This window comes from Alnus glutinosa, chromosome 9, assembly GCF_958979055.1.
Source record: "Alnus glutinosa chromosome 9, dhAlnGlut1.1, whole genome shotgun sequence".
NCBI classification, from domain to species: domain Eukaryota; kingdom Viridiplantae; phylum Streptophyta; class Magnoliopsida; order Fagales; family Betulaceae; genus Alnus; species Alnus glutinosa.
The window spans coordinates 4,419,171-4,436,367 of NC_084894.1; the positions used below are offsets into that span (position 1 = coordinate 4,419,171).

General features: G+C 37.6%; 2 protein-coding genes across 2 annotated transcripts; one reads left to right on the top strand and one right to left on the bottom strand.

The window, feature by feature from the left end:
• Nucleotides 1-2,506: 2,506 nt before the first annotated feature.
• LOC133877035 (AT-hook motif nuclear-localized protein 28-like) lies at nucleotides 2,507-3,548 on the top strand. The gene has a single exon (XM_062315265.1). The coding sequence runs from the start codon at nucleotides 2,541-2,543 to the stop codon at nucleotides 3,402-3,404; it is 864 nt and encodes a 287-aa protein (XP_062171249.1). The 5' UTR covers nucleotides 2,507-2,540; the 3' UTR covers nucleotides 3,405-3,548.
• Nucleotides 3,549-5,500: 1,952 nt separating this feature from the next.
• LOC133877730 (secreted RxLR effector protein 161-like) lies at nucleotides 5,501-7,946 on the bottom strand. The gene is made up of 3 exons (XM_062316111.1): nucleotides 7,716-7,946; nucleotides 6,425-6,743; nucleotides 5,501-5,511 (listed from the first exon to the last, which is right to left on the bottom strand). The coding sequence occupies exons 1-3, from the start codon at nucleotides 7,944-7,946 to the stop codon at nucleotides 5,501-5,503; spliced, it is 561 nt and encodes a 186-aa protein (XP_062172095.1).
• Nucleotides 7,947-17,197: the final 9,251 nt, after the last annotated feature.

Sequence of the window (17,197 nt, forward strand, 5' to 3'; positions counted from 1 at the left end):
AAATCACTTGTTAGCCTATTTTCACTTTAGAAATTTTCAGAAATTTCCAAATTTTCTAAAATCATTCTCTGAGTTTCTAAATTGGGGAATTACTAATTTGGATCTCTCCTAACTAGTTTCTTAATTCCAAAGCCCAAAAACACTTGAGCAGGCTTAAAAATTCAATTAACTAGTTTGAGCCCAATTAGCTAAAAAATAGCCTCTTGGGACCGCATAACCCAATTAAATACAAAGAAATGTTTTTCATTAACTTTCTGGAGCTCAATCAAATCGGTAGCTTGATTTGAATTTTTCTTGAAAAATCAATGTAATATGGACCCAACTTTCAGCTAGTTGTTTATTTGAGGACTTTTGGATTAAAATTTCGGCCCCTGGAGCTTCTGTCCACTGTTAAATAAACTCGGGATCCATTTATTGCACCCCTCTTTGAGTTGCGGGCTTCTCTCAAAGAGCTGCTCTCAAGCCTCAAGAGGCAGTTTGCACTCAATGAATTTTGAACCTAAAACTACGAGGAGCACTCAAAATTAATTTCAGGCTTCCGGCCACCAACTGAGCCAACCCCTAGTAATTATATATATGTGATGTTGCATGCATATGAGAAGTTGTATAAACAATATTGGCGAGAATTGGGCCGGCTAAGCTTGATGGACATAGAGAAAAGTCCAAATACTGCCCAGCAGTATAAAAGTCCAAAGAAACTAAGAACTCGTGTACACGTAAGTCTCGGGGAGTCCCGATACTTCAGGGATCATCTCTGTTCAATCGAGAGTCCTCCACCACCAAATCAGCAAATCCTAGATACCCTAGGATAAGAAATAGCTCGCGTAAACAACCCAATCCCGAAAGGTGAAAGGGGTCAAATCCAGGATGGGATCTGGCCGCTTCGGCCAGTATCTCGGCCAAACAGCCGGATCCATCCAGGATCTCGGCCAGATGGCCGGTGATCCAGCCGCTCCGGCCAGTCTGGCCGGAATCTGGCATTGGTATCCTCGGAATCCGGCGACATCTGCCGGACGTCGCCGGATTCCAGCTTAATTTGTCGGATTCTGGCATCGACCGGAGTCGGAATCTGGCTTGTCGAAATTCGGCAATAGTCAACTGCTTGAACGTAAAGGTCAACTGCATTGTTTAAAAGAGAGTCGACTGTATCTACCATTAACGAAAACTGATTTACGTTTTTAAAAAGCGTAAATCATTTTTCGAAATTTATTAAGCATTTTTTGTCAAACGGAAATCATTTTTCGGTTGACCATTATTTTTTCCCCTACCAAACAGCAAAAAATACAAAAATTATTTTTCAAAAATCATTTTACGCCGAAACAAACGGAGCATAAGAAGAAAAAAAAAATGATATCATCATACATACATAATTCAGAAAGTGTTTCTTCAATTTTTGCAGTCTTTATTTCCTTATGATTTAAATGCTCAAATTTTGTTCTAAAAAAAAAAAATGACGTTAGATTCACTGACATCTGAAATGAAATTATTTAGATAATTTCAATTATCAAGTGTTTTTTGCAATAATAAGAACATTGGGAAATTTTGCCACCTCCATCGCCATTCCTATGCCTTTCTGCCGATGTTGAGATGTGACCCTATATAACAGGAACTTTTGGGCCCCACTTCTGGACAGTCCGAGTCTGAAGTGGATAGTATAAAGAAAATCTTTGACGGTTAGCATATGAAAATGTTGTATACTAATATGATAATTTGTGTAGCGTATCTCATTAATTACTTAATAATAAGAAAGAAAGTGACATCATTAACTCACACTACCGCTACCACCTTAGTTTTCAAGAAAATGTTTGTGGTAGAATAAATTTTGTCATATATTTTTTTAAACATAAATATCATGTGATCGGCTATATTTTAATAATTGATATAATAATTATCACCACATCAGTTTGTAAACGTAATAAATGTCATGTAAATTACTACTATAACCGTCTACATTTCAATAGCTACACAGAATAAAAATCACGTGAATTGATACATTTATTTATAATAAAAGTTATAATAAAAGTAAATATTATTTTTGGCTAGTCAAAATGTAAATTTGGCAAAAATATAGTTGCATCTGGTTAGCTATTTTAACTCAAAAATTGGTGAGTCATCAAATTTGGCCAGCAGTGTAGCTCACCAAACATAATATATATTTATAAATGAATAGTAAATAACTAAATAGATACTTTAAAAATGTGGTTAACTAAAATAAAAAAGGTAATTTTTAATTAAAATAGAAAAAATATATATATTTTTGCTGAGCGAAATCTCAATGCTGTCGCCAAACTAAACAAACCAATCAAACTAAGCGCTCTCTCTCTCTCTCTCTCTCTCTCTGGCTCCAAATATGGAATCAATTTTCTCTCACTGAATCGCTTCTGCTTTTGAACCCTCCCCAGTGGACCCCACACCTCAAACCCTGACCATAAGCCCCCTAAAACGACGCAATGCTCAAACAGTTCTCAGCCCTCTCTCTCTTTCTCTCTCTCTCTCTCTCTCTCTCTCTCTCTCTCTAGGCAAGCTGTAGCGTCCCAACAATGGCGGACTATGGCAGTGCGATCTCTCTCTCCCAGGGTCGAGACCTTTCCCACACCTCCGAAGACGACGACTCTGAGCACAGCGCCCGTAGCGTGCCCAATCTCTCTGCAGCACCACCTGGCCCAGCTGGCTCATCACCAACGTCCAAGCACAAGAAAACTACCGCCATCATCGAGTTTGGATCGACCCCTGAGGTTTCAAAGAAACCCAGAGGCCGACCACCCGGCTCCAAGAACAAGCCCAAGCCGCCTATCATCATCACCAAAGACAGCGACTCCGCCATGAAGCCAGTGGTCCTCGAGATCTCCGCCGGCTCCGATGTGGTCGAGACGGTCATGCAGTTTGCGCGCAGGCGACACGTGGGCATCATTGTTCTCAGCGGGTCAGGCTCCGTGTCCAACGTGACTCTCCGACACCCCATGTCGCACGCGCCGAGCCTTGCCCTGCATGGACCCTTTAGCCTCCTCTCTCTATCTGGATCATCTCCTCCTCCTCCTCCTCCTCCTCCTGCTGCTGTTTCTTTTGCTTCTTCTTCTTCTTCTTCTTTTGGGATATGTCTTGCAGGGGCACAAGGGCAAGTGTTTGGAGGGATTGTTGGGGGGAAGGTTGTGGCGGCGAGTCTAGTGGTGGTGGTAGCTGCCACGTATACCAGCCCGGCGTTTCATAGACTTCCCAGTGAAGCTGACGAAGCTGTCGAAGAGGCTAAGCCTAACATTGGTGGAAATGCAAGTGAGTCCAATTGCAGTACTAGCAGTAATGCCATGTGCATGCCTGTTTACAGCGTTGCTAGCCCTACCCCACTCAACTGCCAGATTTCTCCTGATGTCATGCCCTGGGGTCCCACCTCTCGCTCTCCTTACTGATTTTACAAGTTGAAGAAGGAATTAATATAGAGTTTGAGGATTTTTCTGTTGAATAGAAAACCATTCCGCTTTTGAAATGGTTTTCGCTTTGTAATTTTGTCTGAGACAATAGACATAGCCTTATCTAGATGTTTCTTAAACTTTGCTTGCAATTCATTGTTCCAAAGCTCTATGTTTTTGTTTGTGGACGGGTTTTGTTGTTACTTTCTTGTTCGTAAAGTTTGTCCCTTGTAGTAGTGCTTTTTTGAGTTTATCCTTCCTCCACAGAGAGACAGGCTTGGACGGTGGTGGAGGGGTCTGTTCAAGGCTTGAAGTTCAAGCTACTGTTACTGTTACTGTTGGTTTTTCCTGCCACTGAATGTCAGTTTTCCTCACCCTCGGGAAGGGCCCATTTACCATCTCCAAAGCAAAGCATAATTTTTTTTTTTTTTTAATTTTAAAAAAAGAAATGTGGGTGATAGAGAAGGGTTACTGTTTACATACATATGATGATATGGAAATTAAAGCGTGAACTCAGATGACTAGACTACACTATCTGGTAGCTTTTTATCCTGAGTTCTCTCTTATTTTCAAATCTTTAATGATACAGACCCTTTCATCATTTTTGTTTGAACATGAAGGGTCCTTGACTCTTATTTTTTTCTTCTTCTCTCATACAAGAGATCCCTTAGCTAAGAAGGTTCTTTAGAATCTCATTAGTTTATTAGTTCCTGTCAATATTGTTGTATTCAGTCTATGTGGAAGATCACAAGTACAAAATAACATCCATTCATATGATATGATATTTAATATTAATCCGTTTCCTCTAGGCATGCATGCATATTATCTCATGTGCTTTGTACTTTGTAATGGGGTTTGCTTCCTTTTTTTTATGACCATGAGTTTTGTTTCTACCAATGAAGAAGGGGTCCAAGGGGCCGGGATTGAATACAGAGCGGAAATTAAGTTTCATTAAGAAGGCATGAAGGCAGTAGTCCAAATTCCAGTCAAAACATTCAGAGCATACTTTGCTGTAAGACGTGACATTCACAGCAGTCGAACCTCTGCTCTCTTATTTATTGGCTTTTTTGTCCTTTTTTAGAGAGAGAGAGAGAGAGGTAACTTTCGGTGAGGAGGAAAATGATGAAAGATACAGTACTACTGTGGTGAAAACCTGGGCGTGAACATATGGAGGTGACTGGAGAAAGACTGCGATGGGGTTTAGCCCGCCCAAGTGGGCGCACGCGAGGTCTGATAAAATACAGAATGGGCAGGGCTTGGAGTGCTCAGTTGTCAACGTTCCATTGGCTTAAATCATTTTCACGGGGCTATGCATGAGATCGAGAAGAGAGAAGCTAATAAAAGCTGCTTTGACTTCCTTTTTACCCTCCCGTTACTATTGCAATTGCCCCGGCTGGTCAAAGTTCGGACATGCTTTTCCTGGATTTCTATTTCCACGGCAGATTTTGCCCCTTAAAAGGGCTTGTTTTGACGTAACAAGGGTGGAAAAAGCAATAAATGTGTTGGGAATTCGTGGCCTTCAGGCCTTGCTCTTGTTGAGAGTGGGCGAAGCCATTGTAGGCTTTTCTTTTGTTGCTTCAGCAACGTACGGGGGGCTAAAACTGGCCCAACTAGGGGTTTTATGGTCTTTATCATTCTTTGTTTTTCAGAATTTCCCACCAATTCTGTTTTCAACCCCCAAAGTAAACTCCAATGTTAAATGAGAAATGTTAGGTAAGAACATCTCCCTTGGGCTCTTCGCTTCAAAACCAAATTTTGGTGAAAGTGCTCAAAAAATTCCATGCAACAAGCTCTTCAAAATTTCTCTAAAATGGTGAAGGTAAGACATGTAAACATAATATATATAATATATAAATAAAATGCTATAAAATAATAAGCAGCGGAATTATAAATACCTCTAGCCATATTTTGTTCAAGCTTGATGAAGAACGAAGAACAAAGAACAAAGAAACGAATGAATTTTCTGCAATGCAAAGTATTCCAACAAAAATTTAGAGAGTTCTTTTGGCCTATGCCTATGAGTGTGCCAATAGATGGATACACAAGGCTCTTTATATAGGTAGGCTAGGGACCCTTGTTATTAATTAGATGGCTGATTATTCTTCTCCTATCAAGAAGAATAAATCAGAAAATTAATATAAAAAACTGTTTTAAACCGTTATGATTTCATATAACTTAATGTGGAATAAATCATATTTAATCTTTATATTAAATAATTACCGTTATGATAATTATTTAAATTCCAACCGTTACAATGAATTAAATGTGTCTAAGGGACATATATGTAATTTCTTACATTCTCCCACTTGGCCCTTATGACACATATAATTCCCTAGATGTCCGGTTCTTCAATATGATTATCACTTTATTTATTCCAGCCATTCATGAAATCCTCCCACTCACATAAGGAATATTACACATGAATCATGGCAGTAAAACTTTATGTAATAAGTCGTCCATTCCATGTATTACATATAAAATATTTCTTAAATGAGTACTATATGGACAATCAAACTTTATGAATAAACTTCCTATAAGTTATTCGGGTCCAACTTTAATTTTATCCCCATGGATAATATAACAAATGTGCACAAACTTTATTAAAAAATAACTTGACGTCTATAGACAAGTTAGAAAGAACTAGGTACAAAATGAATCAATGAGTCCCATATGCTCCACATGACTTTTAAACAGCTTTACCGGTAAACCTTTAGTCATAGGATCCGCAATCATCAATTCAGTACTGATATGCTCAACGAGCACTTCATTTCTTTTGATGTTCTCTCACACACGAAGATACTTGATGTCGATATGCTTACTTCTGCTTCCACTTTTATTATTCTTAGAAAAGAATATGGCAGCACGATTATCGCAGAAGATTTTGATTGGTCTCGCTATAGAATCGACAATTTTGAGACCACCAACAAAATTTTTTAACCATAGCGCCTGTGTAGTGGCTTCATAGCACGCAATAAATTCTGCTTCCATTGTAGATGTAGCAACTATAGTTTGCTTGTTACTTCTCCAGGATATAGCCCCTCCAGCCAATTGAAAGATATACCCTGAAGTAGATTTTCTACTATTTGCACATCCAGCAAAATCTGAATTTGAATACCCAACCACCTCCAAATGGTCAGTGTGTCTGAATGTCAAACCGTAGTCCTTTGTTCCTTGCAAATACCGCATGACTTTCTTTGCAGCTTTCCAATGTTCCATTCCTGGGTTACTTTGATATCGACCCAACATTTCAACTGCCATCGCAATGTCAAGTCTAGTGCAAACTTGTGCATACAATAGACTGCCAATTGCAGATGCATATGGAATATTCTTCATCTGCTCCTGTTCCAATGCATTTCGGGGACATTGATCATTACTGAATTTGTCTCCTTTAATGATAGGTGCTACAGAAGCTGAACAGTTCTTCATTCTGAATCTTTCCAAAACTTTTTCAATGTAGGCCTTTTGAGACAGTTTTAATATTTTCTGTTTTCTGTCTCTGTGAATCTCTATGCCAATGACATAAGAGGCTTCACCCAAATCTTTCATTTCAAAATTTTGAGAAAGAAACTGTTTGGTTTCATGCAGTAAACCTAAATCATTACTTGCAAGTAAAATATCATCTACATATAGGACTAAAAATATGACTTTACTCCCACTGACCTTAAGGTATATACATTGATCAACAAAGTTCTCAATAAAACCAAATGAGGTAATAACTTTGTGAAATTTAATATACCATTGACAGGAGGCTTGTTTTAGTCCATAAATAGATTTATTTAGTTTGCAAGCTTTCTGAGTGTTATTATCAAAACCTTCAGGTTGTTTCATGTAAACCTCTTCTTCAAGATCCCCATTCAAAAATGCTGTTTTCACATCCATTTGATGTAGCTCTAGATCAAAATGAGCTACTAATGCCATGATTATCCTAAATGAATCCTTCTTGGATACTGGAGAGAAGGTTTCATAATAATCAATACCTTCCTTTTATGTGAAACCTTTGGCCACAAGTCTAGCTTTATATCGTTCAACATTACCAGAAGCATCCCTTTTGGTTTTGTAAACCCATTTGCAGCCTATGGCTACAGCTTTCTCTGGTAAGTCAACAAGATCCCAGACTTGATTTTTAGCCATGGATTCCATTTCTTCCTTCATGGCATTTAACCATAATGTGGAGTGTTCCCCACTCATGGCTTGTGAAAATGAATTTAGATCATCCTTAGGCGCAACATCGAAATCGGACTCTTGGAGGTATACAATATAATCACTAGAGATTGCTGGTCTAATTATTCTAGAAGATCTTCTTAATCCTACCTCCTCCTCATTTTGAGGGGGTTGAGTAGGTTCAATATGAACTTGTTCCTCATGAGCTGACTGTTCTGAAATTGATTGTGGTTCAAGGCAATCTGTTTGGCTTTCCTTAAACATAATCAAACGTCCTTTAGATAAAGGAGCATCAGTCAACTCTTGTGCTTCCTCTAATTCAATCCTTTGAGGATAAGCACTCCCACTATGTTTAAGATCCTCTAAGAATTTTGCATTCATAGATTCAACAATTCTAGTATTATTAGAAGGACAATAAAACCTAAATCCTTTGGAGTTGACTGCATAGCCGATAAAATGACCGCTGGTTGTCCTTGGGTCTAACTTCTTTATATTTGGATTATAAATCCTCACTTCAGCAGGACAACCCCATATGTGTAAGTGATTTAAACTTGGTTTCCATCCATTCCATAATTCAAAAGGTGTCTTAGGGACAGCCTTGGATGGTACCCGGTTTAATACATACACAGCAGTTTTTAAGGTTTCACTTCATAAAAATAAAGGTAACTCAGAATTACTGAGCATGCTCCTTACCATGTCCATAAGTGTGCGATTTCTCCTTTCTGCAACACCATTTTGTTGTGGTGTGCCAGACATTGTGTATTGAGCAACAATGCCTTCTTCTTCAAGAAATTGCGCAAATGGACCTATCATTTGTCCTTTTTCTGTGTACCTTCCATAGTACTCTCCGCCTCTATCAGATCTTACGATCTTGATTTTCTTTTCCTTTTGTTTCTCTACTTCTACCTTATAGGTCTTAAAAGCATTGAGTGCTTCAGCCTTATCATTTAGAAAGTAGAGATACATATACCGTGTATGGTCATCAATAAAAGATATAAAATATCTTTGACCATTTAGGCAGGGAGTAGGAAAAGGTCCACAAATATCTGTATGTATGATTTCAAGAATCTCAGAACTCCTTCTGGCACCTTTAGTGGTTTTGTTGGTTTGCTTTCCCTTTATGCAATCCACACAAGTACCAAAATCAGTAAAATCAAGAGTTTTTAAGACTCCATCATTTACTAATCTTTTGATTCTCTCTATGGAGATATGTCCCAATCTCCTGTGCCATAACAAAGCGGAGTTTTCATTCACAAGGCTCCTCTTTATGCCAACACTAGAATGCAATGATAAATGATTGTTTTCAAAGTCGGGATCTAGATCAATTTTGAATAAACCATCAATTTTGGTTTCACCACCAATAAAATTTTCACCTTTAAAAATACTAAAAGTAGAGTTTATAAACCAAAAACTAAAACCAATAACATCCAGTTTAGAAACTGAAATTAAGTTTCTAGAGAAACATGGAATAAAAAATACATTTTCCAAATCTAAAATATAACCAGTTTTCAAAATCAATCTAAAGGTCCCAACCGCTTCCACATGTGAAAACAACTTATTTCCGGAATAGACCCGTTGCTCATTGCTTGCCGGTTTCCTTGTGTTGAGAAAACCCTGCATTGTATTAACAATATGGATTGTAGAACAGAATCAATCCACCATGTATTACAAGGAGCCTCAACAAAAAAAGATTCATGACATACTAGAGATATGATATTACCTTTCTTTTCAAGCCATCTTTTGTACTTTTGGCAATCCTTCTTCATATGCCCCCCTTTCTTGCAGAAGAAACGAGTATCCTTATTGTCATTTTTCTTGATTGACAACTTGTTATCTTTCTTGAGATGCGGGGCACTTTTGTCTCTTTTACTCTTTCCCTTATCATGAGTAGCCACAAAGTGAACACTCTGTGGTTTCTTCTGCTTTAGCCTTTCCTCCTCCTGAACACATATGGTCAGAAGTTCATTTACTGACCGTTTATCCTTATGTGTGTTATAGGATATCTTAAAAGGAGAGTACTCAGTCGGGAGTGAGTTCAAGATGAAATGAACTAAGAAGGAATCAGAAATATCAACCTCTAGGGACTTCAGTTGAGCTACCATGTCCCTCATTTCCATAATGTGCTCTCGCACACTTCTGGATCTGTCAAAGGTTTGTTTGAGAGTTTCTTCATTAGGGTGCTTGCCAATGCCTTATCGGAACTTACAAATTGTTCATCAACAGCCCGCATGAACTCTGTTGCCTTTTTGCATTCAGGGATAGAATCCCTAATGCCCTTAGTTACTTGAGACTTCATAAACATGAGACTTAGGCGATTAGATCGCTCCCACCTCTCATGCTTCGTAACTTCTAATGGCGTACTAGTATCCGTGAGGACAGGTGGTTCGTCCTCACGGAGCGCCAAATCAAGTTCTAAGCACCCCAAATAGAAAAGTAAATTTTCTTTCCACTCAGAAAAATTGTTCCCATTAAGCATTGGAACAGTACTTTCTAGAATAGCAGTAGTAGAAATAGTTGCAATAATCAAGGAAAAAATTTTAATGCTATGAAACTTTATTTTAAATTAACCAATGCTAATTTAATAGTAAATAGTAAATTTCAACCTACCTGTGGGCAAAGGTTGCATCACGCTTGAAATTTACCCTTTATTAATAAGACTAATAAATTTAAATATTAATAAATAAAATTCTCCGTACCTGTGGGCCTAAGAGAAATTTTATTTTTAACATTAAATTTATTATCTTATTCTAATTAAGTTATAAAAATAAAAACTTCCCTGTAGGGATTAGCAATTAAATTTATGAATTAATTACATAATCGATGTTAATTTTTTCTATATGAAGTTCATGTGTATAACCTTGATGTAATTATTATTCTAAAATTGGGATGCTGTGGCTCTCCCAAAAATATTATAATAATTACTACTTCATTAACATCTATTAACTGTATAGATGCTCACAAAAGTCACAAGAATATAACAAACCAATACCTAAATGGGGTAAACAGTAATTTTCCAAGGTGCAACCAGGTGAGTTCTCAGGAAAGTGAGGGGGGTCGCAACGGACACACTTAAATCCCAAGACTTTCCTTAGCCAAAACTTTTCTAGACATTGCATTCTTGGATATTACTGTAAACACTCCAACATGTATGGTTTTATTCTTAGGTTTAGGCATCAAACCAATTATATTTAAACAATATAATTAAAAATTAATTCTATTCCTAAGTTCAAGTATTAAAGAAACAATAATTTTAATATTGAACATATAAAACATAACAAAAATAAATTGATGACATGAAAGCATAATAAATATTATGGCCTAATGGTTTAGTAAGTGGCCTTAGGCCCTTTACACTTGAAAACCCAAGTTCTAAACCCCACAATAACCCAAATTTATTTTATTTTATTTTTTTTTTTTTAAATTCTGGATGAGCTACTATAAATGGGTTAGCCCACTTTATAACCCAAAAACTGCATGGGTTTTAAACCCTACCTAAATACCCACATGTTAGTGTAGCAAGTTTCTCAATGGCAAAACTGTAAATAAAAATATCCATATCTATGCTTTCATGCTTTAAAGTGTTCATGTTTTACGATGTGCAATTATTGAGAGATTTTCACACATATGTAAAACTCCAAAAACAATACGTGAAATTATCAATAAACAGATACACGGAAATTTGCACATTTCAACCAATAAAGAATTACCAAAACAAAAAACTGAACAAATTGGCATAGAGGCTGGCTCTGATACCACATGTAAACATAATATATAAATAAAATGCTATAAAATAATAAGCAGCGGAATTATAAATACCTCCAGCAATATTTTGTTCAAGCTTGATGAAGAACGAAGAACAAAGAACAAAGAAACGAATGAATTTTCTGCAATACAAAGTATTCTAACAAAAATTTAGAGAGTTCTTCTGGCCTATGCCTATGAGTGTGCCAATAGATGGATACACAGGGCTCTTTATATAGGTAGGCTAGGGACCCTCGTTATTAATTAGATGGCTGATTATTCTCCTCCCATCAAGAAGAATAAATCAGAAAATTAATATAAAAAACCGTTTTAAACCGTTATGATTTCATATAACTTAATGTGGAATAAATCATATTTAATATTTATATTAAATAATTACCGTTATGATAATTATTTAAAATTCCAACCGTTACAAATTAAATAATTACTTATGATAATTATTTAAATTTCAACCGTTACAATGAATTAAATGTGTCTAAGGGACACATATGTAATTTCTTACAAGAAACCCTCTCTATATTTAACCCCCAAAATTTTAATCATTTTCTTTTATTTTCCCGCCTCTTCCATCTCTTCCTTGTACCCCTTTTTCTTTCCTTTTCTTTTTCATTTTCCTTTTCCTCTCTAAACGCTTGCCTCCATCTTCAATGGCATCATTAAGACGAACTACATCTGCAAATAAGGAAGACGTTCCAGGTGAATCGATTTCTGGTGGTCTGGTCTAGTGGGTTCTGGTGGTCTTGTCTGGTGGTTTTCGGTGATCCGGTCTGGTGGGTGTCATCGATTTTCGGTCTGGTGATTTCAGGTGGTCCGAAGATTCACTACAAAAATCACTTCAATTTGCCACGTGCAGTTTGACACGTGTACAGTGTCGTACACGTGTCAAACAGTTTGACACGTGTATAGTGTCGTACACGTGTCAAACAGTTTGACACGTTCATTTTGACACGCGTGAGACGCGTGTCAGATGTGCAAGTCATTAACTGCACATTTTGACACGTGTATTGAAATACAGGTGTCAGATTTGACACGCGTATGAAAATACACGTGTCAAACCGTTTTGACACGTGTATTGAGGTACACGTGTCAAACGGTTTGACACGTGTATTCAAATACTCGTGTCAAAACGGTTTGACACGTGTATCTAATACTCGTGTCAAAATGGTTTGACACGTATCTCAATACACGTGTCAAACCGATTTTTTTTTTTTAAAAAAAATCCAAATCGAATTTTTTATTTAATTAAAATTAAAATTTAATTATTTAATTAAATAAAAAACTCAATTTGGAATTTTTTTTCAATTTAATTTTGTTATTGTTTTTTAAAATTTATTTGGGTTAATAATTTTTTTTTTCAAGTTTTATTATTTCCGACCACAAATAACGCAATATTTATTTTACCCAAAACAGCACAAAATCATATTACACAAACCAATAGTTAATAACATATTCGTTAACTACGCAAATATTTACGAACAAAAAATAATTACACAAAATATCTACAAATCTGAAGGGCGTCCCTGCGAATCACGAGGTACCGTCCCAGGCGTGTTCTCGCCAACCGGCGATTGCTGCGCAAGGAATGGTGTAGCGGGCGAAGGTGTAGAGATAGTGGAGTGCTGGCTCAGCTATCGTCCAACAGGCGACAACGTACCAACCGTTGTCGAATTACCTGCAAATAATATAGACAATTAAAGTATATAATATTACTTGCAAAATTAAAGGGGTAATGAAAACAAATTGAAATTAATTTTGTCCTATACACAATATAAATCATACCTGCAGATGCACTACTAACAGACGACGTACTACCTACGTGTGCAGGTGAAGACTGAGTACCAAGACATGGTGTTGATACTCCCATGAAGGACATGAAGACCTCAAATTGTCGCATGCGCTGCTCCATGGCGTCGAACTGTTGCACACGCTGCTCCAACCGGTCATTCCTCACTCGCTCAGCCTGTAGCTCCGCTTGGATCTCTTCCATCTTCTGAGCGTGTTCGGCCCAATCCCGAGACGTGCCCTGAGATGGTCCCCCCTGTGACCGAGGCCTATATGAGAAACATGTCCCCCGAACAGGTGTAACGTTCGGCCCAACCTGCCAAACCCTCCCTGTATACACAGGCCTCCCAACCGCCTGTTCGTAAGCGTCGTTCGGTGCCCAACGCACTGTGTCTGCGGAGACGCTTTGCGTGGCGGCTGGATCACTGGATAAACTCTGCGTCATCCTCTCCTGTACGTCGTCAACATGAAAAACTCATATATTGAATAATGACATATCACACATAATTTAAAAATATTAGTAAATTAAATCAGTAGCATACGCATAGGACCCGTGTACGTTCGTTCACGTAAGTGCCGTCCTTCTTTGTGTGGGTCTTCACAAACGACGCGGCGCGAGTGGGGGGCGTGCCAGATGTACATGTCTGTCGTCATGCATTTGACATATATAACAAACAGATAGCGATAAAAATAGTATAAAGAAAAAGAAAAACAATTAGCAACAAATATTAAAAACATAAACATATATTTTTTCATACCTCCTCGTGATTAAATCTGGCATAACTTTTAGATCCCGTACAATGGGGAAGGTCATTCTGCTCCCGCAGCCTCTTCATCCGTTCAGAGGTTGCTTACGCATTGAACATGAAAATAAAAATGTAAGCATTGACACACTTAAATTAAAACTAAAATTAAATGAACTGTTATTAAAAAACCACAACATTTTTTTGCCCTACATACCATTTTATGCTCAGTGCACCAATCGCTCAGCAGGAACTCTACATCTGCTGTGTCATACTGCGCAAAAAAATTGTCCGGCATTCTCGCACGGATACTTTCGGGCGTGTCACCGTCTCCAATACATAGTTTGGTTTTGAACCTCGACTTCCACGAGCGGTGCTTACGGCCAATATCATTCCACGCCTCTTGTTGTGCCTTGCGCTCGTCTACTGATACAGGTAGATAGAACTCCTCCTGCACATTCAATCAAAGCATTATAGGTTTAAAAACTTCAAGAAAAACATTAATCTCAAGTTTAATTCAAATAAATAATTAAATTATATTTATAAACATACCATCAGCGCGTCCCACATTGCCTGCTTAATCTGCTTATTTACCCTCGCCCATTCGTCACCTATGTGTATGTAAGACCCACTCCTGATCAGCTTGCCCTCAGCCCGCCGAAAATGATTGCAGGCTCGTCCTACAGGTTGTATAGCAGCATTGTACTGCAATACAACCTTCTTCCCCCTCGGGAGCACCCAGTTTCTCTCTGGGTCCTTAATCACCTCATAATATATGGTTCCGTCTGAGTTGTACCCTAATGAAAAAAATATTCAACATTTAATTGGTTAACACTAAAAAACATATATATGTAAACAAATTGTAATCAAATAGTTATTTTTTTTCCAAACAAAAAATAAAATTTTTGGTAACAAAATATGAGTTTTAAGTATGTTTAAATATGTACTTACCCATCAACTGAATATGACCAATCTCTATGTGCTAGGTCGCCTGCAACCTCCTCGCCAACCCCTCCGGTTGGTGGAGGCTGTTGATCGTCATCTAAATCCATATCTTGGGGGCTACCGGAGGCCAACTGATCGGTACCCAACATCGCAACGTCCTCCTCATGGGTACTCTGGCTCCCCCCCAGATCTGGCATCTGACTCTCACCGGAAAGTGGCACCTGGCTCTCATCATATAAAGGCATCTGGCTCTCTACATGCCTCGGGCCCTGACTCGCCCTCGATGCTGGCATCTGTCTCGCTCCCAAAATTTGGCCCTGCATCGCCGCCTGTGCCGGTATCTGTCCCAACCCCACAGCCGGTATCTGCATCTCCCCGGTCTGTGACAGTGGAAATCTACCATCCTGCATCTCACTATCAGGGTTACACGTCGACGGTACACTATATGTATACGGAAAGTACGACGCATAACCCTGTGGCCCCATTCCCTCTCGCACCTACCATTGATAGGCGTTACCCGGTTGGGTGAACCCTATCTGAGATAATGTCGGCAGCTCCGACATTGGAGAGCTGCAAGGTCCAGCTGTGCTGGTCTGCCTGTGATCTGACGTGGGCACGGCCACCGTACCCGGCAACAATGGTCTATAAGCCCCGTCTGGGTGGTGTGGCCACGCCGCAGTATATAATGTCGTCGAATCAGTGGGCGTGGTCATGGGGGGCACGGGTGGGCGAGGTACCCGATATGTATAAGGAGGGGGTCTCTGGTCCATCAATACCTGTGAACAAATGTAGTCAAATTAATTAGAATTTGTATTTTTTTATAAGGGTTTAGAGTTTAGGGTTAGGGTTTAGGGTTTATCAGGGTTTAGGGTTTAGGGTTTTAGTTTTTTTTTTTGAAAGTGTAGGAATTTTTTGGTTTCTTAAGGGTTTAGGGTTAGGGTTTTAGTTGTTTTTTTTTTTTTTTTTTTAAAGGGTTTAGGGTGACAGGGTTTGTTAGGGTTTAGGGTTTAGGGTTAGGGTTTGTTAGGGTTTAGGGTTAAGATTTTATTTAAGAAAGTGTAGGACTTTTTTTTTTTGGGTAAAGTGTTTAGGGTTAGGGTTTAAGGTTTTAGTTTTTTTTTAGAAAGTGTAGGATTTTTTTATAAGGGTTTAGGATTAGGGTTTAGGGTTTTGGTTTTTTTTTTTTTTTTTTTAGGGTTTAGGGTTTAGGGTTTTTTTTTTTAAAAGTGTAGGATTTTTTTTTTTAAGGGTTTAGGGTTTAGGGTTTAGGGTTTGTTAGGGTTTAGGGTTTAGGGTTTAGGGTTTGTTAGGGTTTAGGGTTTAGGGTTTAGGGTTTTAGTTTTTTAGGGTTTAGGGTTTAGGGTTTAGGCTTTGTAAGGGTTTAGGGTTTAGGGTTTGTTAGGGTTTAGGATTTAAGGTTTAGGGTTAGGGTTTTTTTTTTAGAAAGTGTAGGATTTTTTTTTTAGGGTTTAGGGTTTAGGGTTTAGGGTAAGGGTTTTTTTTTTAGAAAGTGTAGGATTCAGAGTTTATTTAAGGGTTTATTATTGTGTTGGTTTTATGGTTATGATTTTAGGATATAAAGTTTAGGGTTGGAGTTTACGTATTTCTTAAAAAGTAGACGTTAAATTTTAATTTTTTCCTTTTTTATTCAAACCCATTTTATTTATTTTTTTTCATTTATTATTTTTAAAAGTATCATCGTTGGTTTATAACGCTAAACTAATATCGTACATTGTTTGATTTTGTTTCACTAACAAAAAAACTTCGTAATCCATAATAACGCATTCAAATATATATATATAAAACCTCTCAAATAAAAAATTAGGACAAAAAAAATTAAAAACAATAAAAACACAACATGGTAAAAAAGTACATGGCTTCCAAAAAAATAAAAATACATATAACCCTAAATGACACAAAAATACAAACGCCTACACAAAAAAATTATCAAATGTGTACTAACACAAAAATACATGCAGGATTGTTAAAAACAAAAACACAAAATATAGCAAAACTGAAATACTTAGTCCCTAAACCCCCCCCCCCCCCCCCCCAAAAAAAAAAAAAAAAAAAAAAAGAATTATAAGCATACAAATTACACTAATTCAGCAACATTGCAATAAAAAAATAGAATACAGTCCAAAAATTATTACAATTATCAATCAAGAACAAATAAAAATTATTACAATATATATATAGTTAGTACAAATTTACATGTGGAAGAAAAAATGAAATACAACAAATAAGGGGCAAAATACTCACTGCCAAGCTGCCGGTTTGTGGATTTAGGGTTCCTTATATATATACCTGCATATTCGGACCAATTTGCGAAGAAAAAATAAGTTAGCAAATGTATATATATATGTTATCAATCGGCCACTGAACAAATCGAGAGAGATA